Here is a 17,696-nt window from a genome sequence, read left to right as displayed (position 1 = left end):
CAGTTTTCTTAATTCTAAATTTAAATTATAATAACGCTCGCTCACTTATACAAGGTTGATGCCATATTTGATGTGCAAATTGAATTATATAAACGCAATTTTTAAGTCTTATTCAGTATTTTTTTAAAAAATCCGAAACCTAAATATAGAGCTACCCACAAATTATTGTCCTTTTTATTTTTTAGCTATTTGAATATTTATAATTCCGTTTTTGCCAACCTTGTAATTAATCAGCGGCATTCTAATTGGTAATGAGAATGGTCCATGGAATGTCAAGATACCTACCTACTAAAAATTCATATTTGGGATATATTTGTCAGCGCATTACGTATTTAAATCAGTAAGGATATTGGCATCAATTTTCTAAAGCAAAAAGTCTAATCTTGGTTTTGAGCAAAATATATATTATTTGAGTAAAGCCCTTCTTACAATATTGTTTTATATTTTGTACATACTTTAGACCTATACACTAGATGGCGTAGAAATAAACCTCATGACGGGTGCAGTCCTTGTTCTACAAAACGAAGTACTGTTTAACATAAATCAATAATTATATAGACGTTACATTACAAATCATATTTTTTTTACAAATTATATAAACCGTTCCTGTTGTACTACGTAAGTGTGAAAATCTCAAAAACCATAAAATCTCCTGTGTTATATGATAAAGCTGTATGGACTAAAACTCTTTGCCTTCCGAATATAAGGAGAAAATAAAAAAAAAACTTACGACACTTGTCATCACACAGCTGTGTTTTCAAATTTCGCTTTTCGTGTAAAACAAAGAGAATATAATCACTACGTTTTAAGAGACAGGACTTAATACAAAGTAATAAAATCGAATTTACATGGCGTATCAATACCAATATCACGGAAGAATACGTCAGGAACGTCAAATAACAATACCAGCAACTGAACAAAATACATAGTAGTGGTACTTTTTATCGATATCGATAAATTCTATTGGGTGGGAATCGACGCTAATGCTACTTTGATAAAATTCATATAATGTATTTTCGAGTCCACATTATCAATCCAACTCACGCTATATAGTGAACATTTTAGCACTATAATTAATTACAAGGCTGGACTAAAATGAGGACTCGAAATAAAATGAAAAGCTTTCACATGTTGAATAATAATTGTATTTTAAAATAAAATCCTTCATTCACCATGTAGGCTAATATGATAGGTCAAGGTACAATGAGAATATTTAATTATAAAGTCAAAGGATGGTGACACTTCTTTGTCACACTCATTGTTTATAAAAACATGACACGGAAATTCAAACATTTCATCAGGAAGTGGATCAGCTTTCAAATTTTTCGATGGTATGGCTGACTTTCTAAGGCGATTGTTCTTTTTATTAAAGTCTTTGTTGTTAAAGTGAGAACCACACACATATTTTAGAGTATGCAGCTTTTATCTGGGAACATATATCAAATCTTCTTTTCCCACAACCTGAACCCACTTTCGGCATCTGGAAATATTTTTTAATTGTAAATAAATTGCTTATTAAATTATATTTAAGCCTAAAATCATAAACAGTGACCAGGCATATTGATTGCTCAACGCATTTTTAAGTACACACACACACATACACGACTTTAGTATTTTTTGTCCTGATGATCAGTCATCATCTTACTAATATTATAAAGCGTGTGCATGCAATTGTGTGTTTATTATTCGTACCTGCAAAAAAATCTAAAATGATTGCGATTAAACTTGGTATGTAGATAGTTCGAATTACTACTTTTTATCACTATGTTCCCACAGAATCTGGACCTAAATGGGTGAAACCACGGAGGGCAAATTGATTAATAAATTTAAACAGGTATCGATAATAATAACAACATCACTAGTAACATAATGGTAATTAGAAAATGAGAATTTTCATTATTTCTAAGCTACTTTATTTGCGCGATGACTAAAAACATCTAATTAATGCTTACCTGACCTCATCCAATGGAAATTTCGCCATAAATATTCTGCTTTTGTGATTTATTCGACTGGCTCGATCTCCACAAATTTCACACGTAATGAAACGTTTTTTGATTTTGGTATATTTTTACTTGTTTGAATAACAAATAATACAAACATAAATCAATAAAACACAAATGTATTCCAAAACGTCAGGAAGTCAACAAACAATAATAATGGCGGTGAGGAATAGAAAGAGAAACTGTACTGAGAGAGAGAGATAGCAGTATCCGCCATTAAATGCCATGTCAATTCCATACAAAAGATTTTTTGTTCCTTGTTGCGCTAGGCTGGTGTAAAATTCAAAATGTCAAAATAGAATATGTAATTATTTAGCAAACTTATTATGAAACTTATAAAATTACGTCAATAATTTAATAAATAACAAGTTTTAACTGAACAATGGAACAATATCTGGCAAATACTATAAATAAATTGGTAATACGACCGTTTAACCTAACTAAATTATAAAAAATATTTCTAGTATTAATAATTATTTTAATAGAAGCATATCACAATTGACCTTCAATGAATACATTTTTCTATTAGAGGCATAGGCTCTTATATGCAGTTTGAATAATTATAAAAAAAATTCAACACTTTATTTAATGTGTGATTTCGCCTGGCTATGGATAGTTTTAAATTCATTATTTAACATATATATCACCGCAAATCTATTATCGCGTACATAAAGGTAGTATACGATTGATACGCTTCCTAACCGAATTTAGGCCAAGCTGAACGGAGATCAGGCATGTAGGAGATATTATAGTGCACAAGTGTGTGCAATACACAGCACTCTCTGTTCCTTCACTCTCATAGCCCGGTGAGACAACCCGACATGACCGGAGAGTCCGAGAGTTGTTGGTCCGAGGCACGGGGGCCAACTTCCAGACTTCAACCTGCAACTGAGTAATTTTTTTATATGGAAATTTTCGAACACGGTTATTTTGACCTTACCTGGGATTCAAACCCAGGATGTACAATTACAAATAAACAATGAAGACAGTAATACATAACACTATTTTTAATACTAAACATTATTTCCAGAACACCAAAGACTACAATGAACTAACTCTAGTGCTCGGTAATGAGAGCTGTGATCTAGATTCAGCCGTGTGCGCCATAGTCTATGCTGCGTTTTTAGACTGGCAATACAACCAGATCAAATGCAAGGTATTTAGCAACATCCTATTGCTGTCACATTTAATTCTACACAAGGTGTTAAAGTCTACCATAGTGGACCATTGAAGTGTTGCGTTCCAGGATCAAACTGTATATATCCAGTTCCAACAGGCGGGCATAATTGTGTTTACTGTTAAGGAGTAATCATCTATTGTAAGTCAACATTCTATTGAACTCCACTCCAATTACCATCAGGTACAATGGAGTCACTGCCATGTGTATATAAAAAAATCTTTATATTATTTAACTTCAAGAAACAATTACGAACTGCCATTACTTTTTTTTTATAATATTCTGCTATCATCCTTACTGCACATATATGTATTTACCGAAGGTAGTCTGGTTTCTTTTTTTCATACATGAATGGAAAAGTGACCATACTGCCTAATTTATTTATTTATTTCAATTATAGCGGATAAACCAATTACACTAATTAAGTAATAATAATACATAACTATAGTAAAATATTACCTTTGAATAATGCCATTATTTATTCAGGTGTGTACAAGAACCAATAGAGACCCTCAGTTCTTCAAAGATGATATCTTCGTACCAATCCTAAATGTGGATAGGCAAGATTATGAGCTGAAGACGGAAGTGGCGTTCTGTTTGAGAGATAATGAAATTAATGATGACCATTTGGTGTTTAGGTAAGAAATGCTATGAAGCCGTCTATGTGTGTTTAGATGGGGTTGAATGCCCTGTGATTAGTATTGCCAGGTGTCCCGATTTGCGCTGGACGTCCCGTTTTTCAGAGTTCTGGAAACGTGTCCTGATTTGCACTACATGCCTTATAAATTAATAAATTTTAAAAAAAATATTATAAGAAAAAAAAGGTATGCATCACATCACTAGCGCTGTAGCGTTAATAGAATATTGTTATGAATTGCAGTAATTTTTTTTGTGTCCCGATCTACAACTCTACATGCCAATTTTTAATCCCTTTTATCCCAATTCTAAACTAATAGGACTTGGCAACACCACTTGTGACCTCCCCAAAGTAGCGTGATGCACACCACAATATTTTAAAGCATATAATTATTTAAAAAATACAGTCTGAAAGAAAATTTTTAGCTTCAATACATTATATAATGTAGCAAAATTTTGTAATCAGAAATTAAGATGTCTGCTATTATAAAGGAATCTTGAAGTCCTCTTTTTTATTTTAGTTGGGTACAGCCCTCTGGGAAATGATTCTGGCTATTCTCATATGCACACCACAATACAATAAAGCATAAACTTAGATAATAAAAAGAAGTTTGGAATAAACAGTTTTTGCCTCACAATACATTACTGGTGGTAGGTATTTCATATTTGAGAGTCCGCCTGGGTAGGTACCACCGCAATGTCTATTTCTGCCAAGCAGCGGTGTGTAGTCACTGTTCTTTTTCGGTTTGATCAAAACTGTAGCCAATGTAGTTACTTGACATAATAAGACTTAAAATCTCATGTCTCAGGATGGCGAGCGCAGTGGAATTCTAAAAAATACTTTGTAATTCAAGGTGTTGGATGGTGTTTCTGTTTATGGGCGGTCGTATCGCTTACCATCAAGCGAACGGCAAGCCCGTCTCGTCAAACAAACAAATAAAAAAAATATTTTTTTTCTTTTCTTCAGGGATGACCACGATCTGGTGCAGTTGACAAATGCAACCAAGACCAATGTGGTGCTGGTAGACCACCACGTCTTAGCTGCGAAAGATCAGTTCCTGTCGCCTTATGTGACTGAAATTATTGACCATAGGCCGTTGCAAGGTTTGTTATTTTTTTTATGTTTTTGTATGGTTGACAAAAATATGAATATTGATGGTGAGTTGAAAAATAGATAAAGAAATTAAATAGTGGCAGAGGGAAGAAGTGATAGGTGACAATGTGACATTCAATGTGAGGTGATAAAATAATGTACTCTTGATCAAAGACGTTTTACAAATAGACGCGTCATACACTAACAAAATGGCATATAAAAACGGCGCACTATTTGCTATATTCACGTACCTGTACATATTTACAAATTGGCTCGAAGAAGGAATAAAAAGATGTAGCATACATTCGTTAGAAAAGGATATATACATCGACAGTTACGTAACGTTAGTGCCGCACGCTCATTGGCCGTCAAGTCGGGCAATTACCGTACTTTCGTCTTGCCAGTATTGAGCTCGGACAACGTATCTATGTAATAAAAACATCTTAGCCCTTGATGACAAGTTGTAGCATAGGGTGATTTGTGGTAATGGTGACAATTAGGAGTGACATGTATTTAAATCTACTTATATTTATATCTAGCGACCCGCCCCGTCTTCGCACAGGTGCAATATTTCTCCACTATTTAATGGATGTTTTTATACATATAAACCTTCCTCTTGAATCACTTTATCTATTAAAAAAACCGCATCAAAATCCGTTGCGTAGTTTTAAAGATTTAAGCACACATAGGGACAGAGAAAGGGACTTTGTTTTATACTATGTAGTGATTTACTCGCAATGATAAAAAAGTTTTGTATAATTGTAAAATGTAGGTAGATATTGTATCTTTGACTTGCGGATGACCAACACCTCAGTCCGCCGTGACCATGAAGGCTGCAGTCTTCGAAACGTCGAGAGATAATAATATGGGATCGTCCATTAACCCCTTCCCACCCTCTGGTGACATGTGGGGAGGATTTAGACTACGCCAAAAACACGTGTTTTTTTTTGGTACAAAGTATATTGACATTTTTAGAACAATCTTTAAATACAGGTATAATCTGATTAATTTTTGGAAAATTAATCGCGCGATTAATGAAAAATAAGTACATGTGATATCTCATTATAGTCCTTGTTGATTTTATTTCCGAACCCGTCCCCGCCTTTCGAGCTTCACGTGTTTAATGGACGACCCCTATAATAACCCTAATAAAAGCCGCAAATAATGTCATTTCCACTACTTATACATATTTGTTTTTCATATTTTTATACATATTTTTTTATTTTAGAATGGTCATACAACGATGACACCCGAAGTACCATGGAAGTGGTGGGGTCATGTTCCACCTTAGTGGCCCAGAGAATCAATAATTTGTGCACATTACTATCTACTGAGGGCGCTTTCTTCGAGAGCCATGTTATTTGTGCCAAACTTTTACATTGTGAGTAAATATCGAATTTTTGTTTAGACTCCTTGCAGTAGGTGAGAGGGGGTAAGACCGATACAAAGTGTAATACCGACGTTAGGGTAATAGCGACACACGGGTGAGACCGACACACTGGGTAATTCCGTTGTTTAAATTACTGATCAACTGTAAGTGAAAGTAGCACAGTTTTCTTTGTCTGCTTTATGTCATGCGTTAAAGTATGACCCATCTTTAGATATTTTATCTCGTGTACATAAGGCACGTACAAATAAGACGTGTGGCCGCCGCGCAAGTCAACAGCAAAATGACAGACTGCAGTACGCGGTCTCACCCCCGCCCTTCGCCGCGCTGCTACCCAAGGCGCGCTACAACTCACGGTCACTCAATCCTACTGATATTATAAATGCGAAGGTTTGTGAGGATGGATGTATGTTTGTTCCTGTTTCACGAAAAAACTACTCAACGGACTTGGATGAAACTTTACAGTAATATTGGTTATACATCAAAATAACACATAGGCAACAGTTTATAATGATTTTGTGTAATTTGGTCATGATATAACGATACATATCAAGTAAGTCGGAAAAAATAAATATCTCGGACAACTCCTTCACGCGGACAAAGCCCCGAGCAAAAGCTAGTAATATAAGGCGAAAGTATTTGAAGATGTTTGGATGTCTCACACATAGATATCGTTATTTCTTAATAATTTTTTCGCAGCTTCAATTATATTGGACACGGTGAATTTCTCGAAAGAAGTCAACAAAGCCACTCCGCATGACGAGGAAATGATTCTGTTCTTGGAAAGTTTATTGAAAACTGAGGATTGTGAGAGTTTCAGGTGAGATTAGTGCGTTCGTGCGTGCGTTCGGGCTTGAGTTCGTGTGTGCGTTCGTGCGTGCGTTCGTACGTACGTTCGTGTGTGTGTTCTTGCGTGTGTTCGTGCGTGCGTTCGTGCATGTGGTCGTGCGTGTGTTTGTACGTGCGTTCGTGCTTGCGTTCGTGAGTGCGCTCGTACGTGCGTGAGAAGTTTTTTCATCCCAATGGATCCTACGTATACTAGTACATGTGCAAAAACACAAGTTTACAGGAAATCAATTTAAACATTCTTAACTTTGTAAATTTGTCATGATGGAGAATTCTTTGAAATTGTAGTTATATAGTTTAATTAAATTATAATGTTATAGTCGTTCTATATATATAATTGTGGCGTAGTTGTACTGCATGCGCGGTACGGCAGCGCTCTGAGGTCCTCGGTTCGAATCCCGGGCCGGGCTAGCGTATTAGCCCGGAGTCTTGTGCCCGATATGGCGATAACCTCGCCTACTCGCATCCTATCACATCATAGGACGGAATACACTTGGCCAGGTGAGTGCCTTGGTTGCGCCTCTGCATACTCCTTCGGGGATAAATGCGTGATGTGTGTGTAGGAAGACGCAGTTAGATCGCCTGGTCGCTGCCAGGAGTGACGTCTCCCGCCTCAGCCCTGCTCAGCTGCTGAGAAAGGATGTCAAGATCCTGAAGGACGTTTTGGTCCCGAGCTTTCCTATATTAGTCAAGGTACGTTGATCCTAGTATCATATTAAATGTGATAATTTTGTAACATTTAACATAAATTATATTTTTTACATCCCTTCTCTATAATTTTATTACTTAAGGTTATAGCTTAAAAAATTTCGTCGTATTAAATTTTAAAGGCCGAAATATCCATGCATATTAATTATTTTTACGTTTTTCTTTCAACTGCGAGAACTAATCACTAACTAGACGTGAATTTAAATTCTTTACTTGTCAATACTTGTTTTGTTACCCAGATTAAAGGTGAAACAAAATGTATGAAAAATGGACCTTAAGCTATAACCTTAAAGCATCGGAATGTTTGCCGGCAAACATGACAGCTACATGACATTACGCGTGTCACGGAAAAATAACCTTATTATGTAGTATATAAGGTTATATTCCCGTGACACACGTAAATGTCTATGTAGCTGTCATGTTTGCCGTCAAACATTCCGATGCTTCATGGATTAATCTTGTCAAGTCTGACCTCCTGTGGAAGCGCAATGTGTTTTTAAAGTAGGGAAAAAAGGTTTTCTTCACGTGTATACGTGTATATATGGTCATTTTGACATTAATAAATAATACCACATAATCGTCTTTATTTCTGCTAACATTGTGCATGAATAAGGAATATTTTCACCAAAACTTCCAGTTCTTTTTGCCGCACTATTAGTAAATTAATGTCACCTTTGAGTAGAATCTCAAGTAGACTTTAATGTAAAAACTATTTTGTAAACAAAGCTTAAGTTGGCACTTAAGAGCTTGCTCTCAACTGAGAACTGTCAAAATTATTTACGTATTGAAATGTCATTTGAGCTGATGTTAATATGGGTTTATTGAATAATGTCTTAAGATGCCGATCGTAATGTGAGAGCGTCTTAGCCGTTATCGCATTTGAGAGCGAACCTGAATTGCATCTATCCTATGTTACAAAATATGCTATAATAATATCAGCCATGTATTATATACTGTCCTACTGTTGAGCACGGGCCTCCTCTACTACTGAGAGGGAAAGATGCTATATTTAATTGTAATTTATTATTTGAAAAAACTCTTTTTAACTCCATCTCTATCTGTTTGCGAAATAAACGCGTATGTTAAGCGATAACTGCATTTACGTATACCAAAAATCTACACAAAATTCTTCATATCTTGCTCTAGGATTTCCTCCAACGCCCCGGCGCTCTGGACGCGGTGACCGAAGCCCTGGGCAAGCGGGGATGCTCACTAGCCTTACTCCTGGGCATGGACCTTGAAGGTGGACTGCGCAGGGACATGGCGGTGTACTGCCCTGATGATAGTACTAAAGGACATAAGGTGAGAAGATATTGATAAAAGAAATTTAACTTGTTTTTTTGCTTAACTGGGATAGTGCTTATTGGCGCATTTATTGACATTTCCCAATGGGTTTTGTACCTCAGAGACAATAAGTGGTCTTCTTTTCCAAAGGCTAGTACCTAAAACAAAAACATCCACAGCGATATGAATGCAATGATGGCGATAGCCTAGTTGGGTGTGGAACGGACTGTTGAGACGAATGTCCGCAGGTTCAAAACCCAAACGCACCTCTGACTTCTAAAGTTATGTGTGTATTTGTGAATTATCGCTTGATTTAACGGTGAATGAGAACATCGTGAGGAAACCTGCATACCTGAGAAGTTTTCTATAGGAATTTTGAGGGTGTGTGAAGTCTGCCTGCACTACAGCGTGGTGGACGAAGGTCTAATCTCTCAGTAGTAGAGGAGGCCCATGCGTGGGATTATATATAATACGCGGCTGATATGGTTTCCCCACTTTTCAGTGGCATCAATTTATTATAATTCTACTAACCTTCATAAATGCAAGCGTGAACTTATATTTTACAGCTCACAAAGTTCCTGCAAGAATGGACTTCGCCGTCCCTAAAATTGTTGTCAGAAGCAACCAGCAACTGCGATTACAACCAGCAACTGAACTTATCTGCATCAAGGAAGCAATATATGCCGGCCCTAAATGAATTTTTAAATACACAATAATTCTTTCTAAAAGCGGGTCTTAAGTCTTAACTGAGCATTATTAAAGATGAATTTGATTGGTGGATCGTATTTATTAATAAAACTTACCTTTGAGTAGCATCTCAAGTAGACATATACAGTCTTACTTACAAACATGTTTTAGCGTTGAGATGTGGATAAGAATTGCTTAAATTAACTGAGCATAGCTATACATTTTTATAAGTAAGACTGATAATGTATTGTACTTAATAAACCCAGCTTAAACAGTCACTTAAGAGCGTGATCTCAGCGGAGTCTGCGCTGTTTAAACAAAACTGAATGTGAAAATCATATGCTGTGACTTAGGATATCATTTGAGGGCTCAATGGACTTGTCTCTAGAGCCGTAATAAATAAATAAAAAATAAAGATATCATTTGAGATGTTCATATCTGTTTATTAAATACCGAAAACTAAGATGCTGACTAATTTGACAGCGTCTCGGCTAACATCGCACTTGAGAGCAATTCTGAGTTGCTATTTATTATTAACGCGTAAGCAATTGAATAAACGGCGATAGCCTAGTTGGGTGTGGAACGGACTGCCGAGATGAATGTCTGCAGGTTCAAATCCCAACGGCACACACCTCTGACTTTTCTAAAAAAAAATCATGTGTGTATCCTTTGTGAATTTATCGTTCGCTTTAACGGTGAAGGAAAACATCGTGAGGTAACCTGCATACCTGAGAAGTTCTCTATAGGAATTTCGAGGGTGTATGAAGTCTATCAATCCGCACTGGGCCAGCGTGGTGGACTAAGGCCTAATCCCTCTCAGTAGTAGAGGAGGCCCGTGCTCAGCAGTGGGCAAGTATATAATACAAGGCTGATATTATTTATTATTTTTTATGTGAGAGTATTTGGTGTGGAGACCGAGCGCACAAGAATTGCCTCAGGGGGGGGGGGGGGGAAGCTAGGCGTTATGTAAATTGAGACACGGGTAAGGATATAGGCTTTTTATCCCTGGACAATATGTATCGGCTAATATGACTTTCATGGGAAACTCTTGAATGCGAGCGAAACCGCGAGCTACTACTAGTAATAACTAATTTAAAACAAATTATTTGTCTCGATGTCCAGACGTATTTCCTTTTTCTAATTTATGAAACATTATCCACGTTATAAAAATTTGAAACAACCAAATTATAGACAAAGTATTATCGAAATATGGTTTTTAATTTTTCTTTCTATATGTATATTTTGAATAGATAGCTTCTAAAAAATCACTAAAAACCAAAAAATATTTAACATTACCTACTTATATTTGGTTACCAATTTTGGATTCGGTGCCTAATAAGAATTAAACATTGTTTTCGTAGATTTGTTTATGTATTTATATAGCTTAACTAGCAATTTTAATAGTCACATTCTAAAATTAACCAGTATGAAAGTAATGTAAAATTATTTTTTGGTTTTTAGTGGTTTTTGAGGGCAGTATAATTTTTTGTTAAATAAAAATATTTTATCCTTTTCTGTGTAATTAAAATCAGTATACGTCGACATCATTTTAAGAGTTTTCTGATGTATGTTCGAAGACGAGGGTCCAAAAACAATGAAATGTATATGGGACTACAAGGAAAGCACGAACTTTCAAATAAAACAAATCATTAAAATCAGTTCACCCGGTCAAAAGTACTGAGGTAACAAACATAAAAAACAGTCGAATCGAAACTTCTCTACCGCGATAGATTCTGAAAATTAGTTTTATTTCAACGAAAACTTCTATTTTAAAGTCGGTTAAAAATACGGTTACGCGCCATTTTTCTGTTTTTCACATTGATGACTCAACCGTTTAATGTGCTCTGAGCGCACTTTATCAGTTATTTGTTTTCTATATGAATCATGTGTTGGCGTCTGTTTATTACGTTGAAGTGCCGAATAATGTCTATGACGTCATACCTATGGCTCCTAAGTATACTATCTTATCGAAATTAGTTTGGATTTCATAAAAGCGTGTTCTAAAGTTTTTTTTTCAGTAAGTATTATTATTTATCTACAATAGAATATTTTTTTATTTACACTATTCTTAATTCAAATTCATTCTAATTTTTTACACTATTCTTAATTCAAATTTTTTACACTATTCCTAATTCAAACTTTTTACATTATTCTTAATTCAAATTAATTTTTTATTTTGGATTTTATAAAAGCGTGCTTTATTGTGTTTTTTTTTCGTATTATTGCATTATCATCGCTCCTTGATAAGTATGCAAATTTTCATTAATTTTATTAATCCGATATCTTGAAGTACGTCAAAATTGTCTTCAGTTTCCGTTACATACTAACATACGACAGAAGCTAATAAAAGCGTGTTAAAAATAGTGATTTTCACTGTTTAGTTTCGTTATCTGAGTACTGTACTACCAAACCCATTAAAAAACCTTCATTTATTAACTTTGCATGTATATATTTGTGTATATATTAATTTCACCATTAGTAGTAATTATGGATTGATGTATTGATATATCCGCCCTAAATATCGGCTTTGATAGTTTCAAAACCTCGCGGCACCGCTGCAGCCAGTTTTTAATGAGGTCAACAGGATAACAGAACTTTGTTTTAAAAAGTCTACAATGAGTTGAATAAATTTATTTCTAGCGGCAGGAGTGAGTGGGAGGGGGGGGGGGGTTAAAACGATAGTCTATCATCATGGGACGTATACATGACGAAAAATGTGTGCACAATCGCCTCTACCGTCTTTCAGATATAAAGAGCGTGAACATTGAAATTCAAGGCCTGATATTTTCCGATCAATACTCGTCTATAAAAAGATTATCGCTCTCTATATATAGATAATGTTTCTGGAAACAAGCCCACAATGTATTAATTATCTACCGGAATGTATTTCGTTTTTTCTTTAGTGTAAAACCTTTTTCGAAATGGAAAGATAGTTTCTTGATTAAGACTCTGCCCCAAACAGCCTAGAACATTCGCCCTGTTACATTGTCGCGAATTGGATTTTAAAAAAGAAAATTTTGAAACTAAGATTTTTTTTGTTTTTTTTTTTAAATTGACAATGCGGTGGAACCTACCCAGGCGGATTCTCACATATGAGAGACCTTTTATTTATTTATTTAAACTCTTTATTGTACATCAAAACCGTAAAGAATAATAAATATACAACAGAGATGACGAAATAACAGGAAGTACAGATGGCTGTTTTATCGCTATCGGCGATTTCTTCCAGACAATCTTTGGATTAATTTAAAATAACTAGGAACGAAACGAGCGGGCGGTCATAATTTTATTATTATTTTTTGTTTTTCTTCATGGGGAAAATCCTCTTGGATCCACACCTCCTAGTGGTAAGCAAAGTATGCCAGATTTTTACGGGCTAAAAACCCCATGTTGGTCTCCACCTGCACCTTGGTGAAGCTCCGGGACCTCAAAATGAACACGCCAGATCTCCACCAGTGCGTCACTAAAATCACTGTCTCGGTGGAAGAATAAGAGCTCTTGTTAACACTCTCCACCATCTCTACTCATATAAGAGGCCGTTCAAGTATTACGTAAGGCAATTGTTGAAGATTTTTGAACCCGCCATGTAACGCGCCGTAGCGTTTTCCCGTACGCACCCCCCTCACAAAGTATGTAACTCTAAAATTTCGTTTTTTTCGCAAAGTACCTGAAAATCGCTAAAATTCCTTTGTTATTGTTTTAAATGTTACATAACGCTTTGTACGAGACTCCCCTCCCGTCCCTGTAACGCATCGTAACGTTTTACATTACCCCCTCTGCCCCCCAAATTGCGTTACGTAATACTTGAACGGTCCCAGACGTACCACCAGTAAAATACAGCATACAGAATATAGAACTTGTATGAATTATTATACCCGATATTAGAAATAGAGAATGAGTGTTCACATTTCGAGTTGATTGACGACGGACTGACTTCCTCGGTGGCGTATTTGCAATAGGGTGTTTGACAATTTTTTAAAATGTATGTACTATGTACTACGATAGAGGACTATTCACTTATAGCATGAATTATATTTTTATTGTTAAAATATGCTCAATTTGTTAAATATCCGTGATTTACTTTTGTCATTTATAATTTCGCGCTAACACGCGTTGTTACGTGGCGTTATCCCTGTGTGATGTCATCGCTCATATACAAACATTCGTGAAAATAATGTTTTAATATAAGTGTCAAATATAAACTATGGTTTTTGTAACCTCGGTTTTTTTAAAGTTATGAGTGCGTGCCATCTGTTGTTCTATGTGTTATGCAGTCGTTATTATATATTTATTGTATTGAATGATGTAATGTTTATGAGAGATGACGTCACTAAGAATGGCGGCCGGCATCGCGTCGTTTTAGGCCGCGAGGGATACAGATTAAAAATTCAAAATTTTAATGACGTATATAAAATATTTACAATACGTTTAGAACAAAAAAATCTATTTGATAAATATTGTCGCCCACTATTGTTTCTCCTGGAGCAGTTTTATATTTTTTGGTTACACCAGTCAAACACCCTATTGTACTTGGTACGAGTAACACTACTGCGCTGAATCTTGGGTTCGAATCCCGGGTCGGGCCAAAAAAATTGGGACTCGGTTTTTGTTGTTAAAAAAATACTCAGTTGCAGCTCGGAGTTAGAAAATTGGCGGTATCCCCCCCCATGTCTCGGAAAGCTCGTAAAGGTGGTCCTGCGCCTGACCTCTCTCCGGTCATGTCGGATCGTCTCACCGGCCTATGAGAACAGAGAGTGCTGTGTATTGCACACACTTGTGCACTATAATATCTCCTGCGTACTTGGCTGATCTCGATCTTGAAATTTAGTTAGGAATCCTCTCTCACTGTGCAGTCTTATTTACAGAGCTCGCTAGAAGCGTAACGAAAATATTAATTTTATATAACTGTCAAATGTTTGAAATAACTGTCAGCGATTGACAGAATGCGCGCTGAAAATTCATAGTTAAGACGGGACAACGTCTGTCGGGTCAACTAGTTATATATAAAACATCATAATTTACATTACTTCATACGTAAAATTTTTTCATGTAGGTACGACGGTTAAATTATTCGACTTTTTGCCCTCAAATATAATTTAACCAAGTCGTCGCCGATGGCCTAATTGTGATAGCACAATCCAAAGAGTTCTAATGTAATATAGAGCGGACATTGGGTAGATTGCCATACAAAAATTTTGTGCTATGTGATGGTTACTCAATCTACTGTGGAATAGGAATACATCAATTTAAAATATTTCATATTTTTTTCATATCGTGATTTGGACGTTTTTAATGCGCATATTAGCATATTTTCTGTAAATATTAATATCTAAGGACGCTGTGACATCTTGACGGACATTTCAAATAAGACGACTTATTATCATTATCAATTGGTAATAAAGTTGGAGCACAAATTTAGTCCTCATGTCAGATCTACAACTAACTATACAGTTTAATATCTTTGGAATAATCTGAACAACTTTGACCTAAAAATGTAACCTTGATTCATATGTTTTGCGTCGTTAGCCTTACTTGACTAAAGAATGAATAACTGAACAAGATATAAGCCTTTTTATTTTATACATTACTAACTTTTACTCGCGGCTTCGCCTGCGTGGAGTTTTCCGGGATAAACGTCTCGCTTTACATTTTCCCGGGATAGAAAGTATCCTATAACCTTCCCAGGGTCTTCAACTATCGCCATACCAAATTTCATAAAAATCCGTTCAGTAGATTTTGAGAAAATCAATAACATACAGACAGGCAAAAACATACCAACATATTTGCAAACTTTAGTATTTATATTATATTAGTAACTTAAGATTTTATACATAACAATTAATTGTAAAAAAGAAACACTTTTGTGAAAACACCATCAATATTTTTTGGGATATAAATTCATATTAGAAATACTGCAATAAGCAAGGCTAACCACGTATTTATTTCGGGTGGCCACGTAATATCGCTATCTCTTTCTTACGCCGCACCGTAATGCACAGTGACGTCAGTCTTGTGTAATTTTTTTTCTGTTCATGTCACCTCATCTTTTTATGTCACGTAGCAGGTCACTACTACTGCCTATAGGTTTTCTAAAGTTGCAAAAATAATTTGGCTTCGTTGCTACGACTTACCGTTTGGACAGTTCATCTGATTCAATACGTACCAGGAAAATCAATTTAAGATATATAATGTCATCATAAATAGATTTGTCAGGCACGTAGGAGCCATCTTGGAGACCAAGGCGATAGGTCAGACTGCCTAATTGTTTTAATTAATGGCATCAATTCATCGTTATTATCAGACGTTAGATTTATATACACGTAGGTCACTTGATAATATTTTTGTCGATGATAATAATATCCATAGAAAAATATAGTTTTAAAATGTTAGGTAGGTACTGGTCTGTCTCTCATATGTGAAAGTCCGCCTGGGTAGGTACAACCGCAATGTCTGTTTCTACCGCCAAGCAGCAGTGTGTAGTCACTGTTGTGTTCCAGTTTGAACATTGTAGCCTGTGTAACTACTGGACATAATAAGACAAAACATATATCACAGGACGCAGTGGTATTCCACTTGAATAGTAGAAACATCATCCAACACCTTTAATTACAATAATAAGCATTGGACAATATAATGTATAACCTAGACCTGCTCTATTTTACGGTTATGTTTAGACCGCAATGATGTAGCTAGGTAACCAATGACCCAACTGCAAAGGAAAAAAGTTAGGGCTAGGGTTGCCAATAATGCATACAATATCACTACATAGTATAAAAAAAAGTCGCTTTCTCTGTCCCTATCTATGTATGCTTAAATCTTTAAAACTACGCAACGGATTTTGATGCGGTTTTTTTAATAGATAGAGTGATTCAAGAGGAAGGCTTATATGTATAATAATAACATCCATTAAATAGTGGAGAAATATTGCACACGTGCGAAGCCGGGGCGAGTCGCTAGTTATACATATAGTATTTTGCCTTAGTGGCCCACGTGTGTCGCGTTCCGGGATCAGCTTGTGTATATCTAGTTCCAACAGACATAATAGTGTCGACTGTCGAGGGGTAAGTAATCATCTCAGTCGACATTCTATTGGACCTCACTTCACTTACCACAGGTCCACTGGGGTCACTTTGCCGTGCCTGGCAACCCTACTCCTGACCCAGTTTCCTCGTCAGTCGACCAGTCGCGGCCTGTAGCAATACGAAGGACATGAGTAAAAATGGCCTTCCATTTAATGACGTTTTACAAATAGACGCGTCATAGAGTAACAAAATTGCACATAAAAACAGCGCAGGGGCCTTATTCTCTATCCGCACGTTATTTTAACAGTGCTTAACAAGCAAGTAACACAACGCGTCATGTTTAGGACTATAGAAATTTGGCTTACAGAATACCATTCCACGCACATTTCTCGAAGATAACATGACACGGCCGCGTTACGCGTTTACACTATCATACAGAATAAGGGCCCAGTATTTGCTATAGTCACAGCCCTAACGGCTCGCATTGATATGGCCCGAGTGGGCCCGAGCGTCGACCGCCCCGTCGCCATGACAGTCGATTAAAATGCATTTATTAATTAAAAAATATGTTAAATAGTGTATACTTATTACTAACATATGAAATTGAACGTTTTTTCATTTACAGTTGGAGTATAATTTGTACATCGTCTAAAAACAAAGGAAGGCATTTTATTTATAAAAATACAAGAAGTTAGTAAGCCGACTAGCCGCGACAGTGGTTGGAGGTTGACTAAGTGAATGTCGGGCAATTACCTTGCTTTCGTCTTGCCAGTATTGAGCTCGGACAACGTATCTATGTAATAAAAACATCTTTGCTTCGATTAAACTGTTTGGTACGATGCTTTTATGAGTTATC

At 36.0% G+C, this 17,696-nt stretch overlaps 1 protein-coding gene across 1 annotated transcript; it reads left to right on the top strand.

Moving 5' to 3' along the window:
* Window positions 1–2,242: 2,242 nt before the first annotated feature.
* On the top strand, window positions 2,243–9,911 carry LOC115453247 (exopolyphosphatase PRUNE1). The gene is made up of 9 exons (XM_030181936.2): window positions 2,243–2,418; window positions 3,031–3,156; window positions 3,664–3,815; window positions 4,781–4,917; window positions 6,135–6,287; window positions 6,993–7,113; window positions 7,703–7,832; window positions 8,994–9,149; window positions 9,698–9,911. Exons 1-9 carry the CDS (start codon window positions 2,383–2,385, stop codon window positions 9,845–9,847), a joined length of 1,161 nt encoding a protein of 386 aa, XP_030037796.1. The 5' UTR covers window positions 2,243–2,382; the 3' UTR covers window positions 9,848–9,911.
* Window positions 9,912–17,696: the final 7,785 nt, after the last annotated feature.

The sequence above is a fragment of the Manduca sexta genome, chromosome 1 (genome assembly GCF_014839805.1).
Source record: "Manduca sexta isolate Smith_Timp_Sample1 chromosome 1, JHU_Msex_v1.0, whole genome shotgun sequence".
Lineage (NCBI taxonomy): Eukaryota > Metazoa > Arthropoda > Insecta > Lepidoptera > Sphingidae > Manduca > Manduca sexta.
The sequence above is the reverse complement of the archived record's forward strand: the minus strand, read 5'-3'. Positions and strand labels throughout refer to the sequence as shown.

Bases quoted from the DNA above. Each gene is read 5' to 3' on its own strand.
- LOC115453247 (XM_030181936.2), top strand. From the start codon at position 2,383: ATGGAACAATATCTGGCAAATACTATAAATAAATTG. The intron at 6,288-6,992 runs GTGAGTAAATAT...ATTTTTTCGCAG, and splicing joins TTGTGCCAAACTTTTACATT to CTTCAATTATATTGGACACG. The intron at 9,150-9,697 runs GTGAGAAGATAT...TATATTTTACAG, and splicing joins ATAGTACTAAAGGACATAAG to CTCACAAAGTTCCTGCAAGA.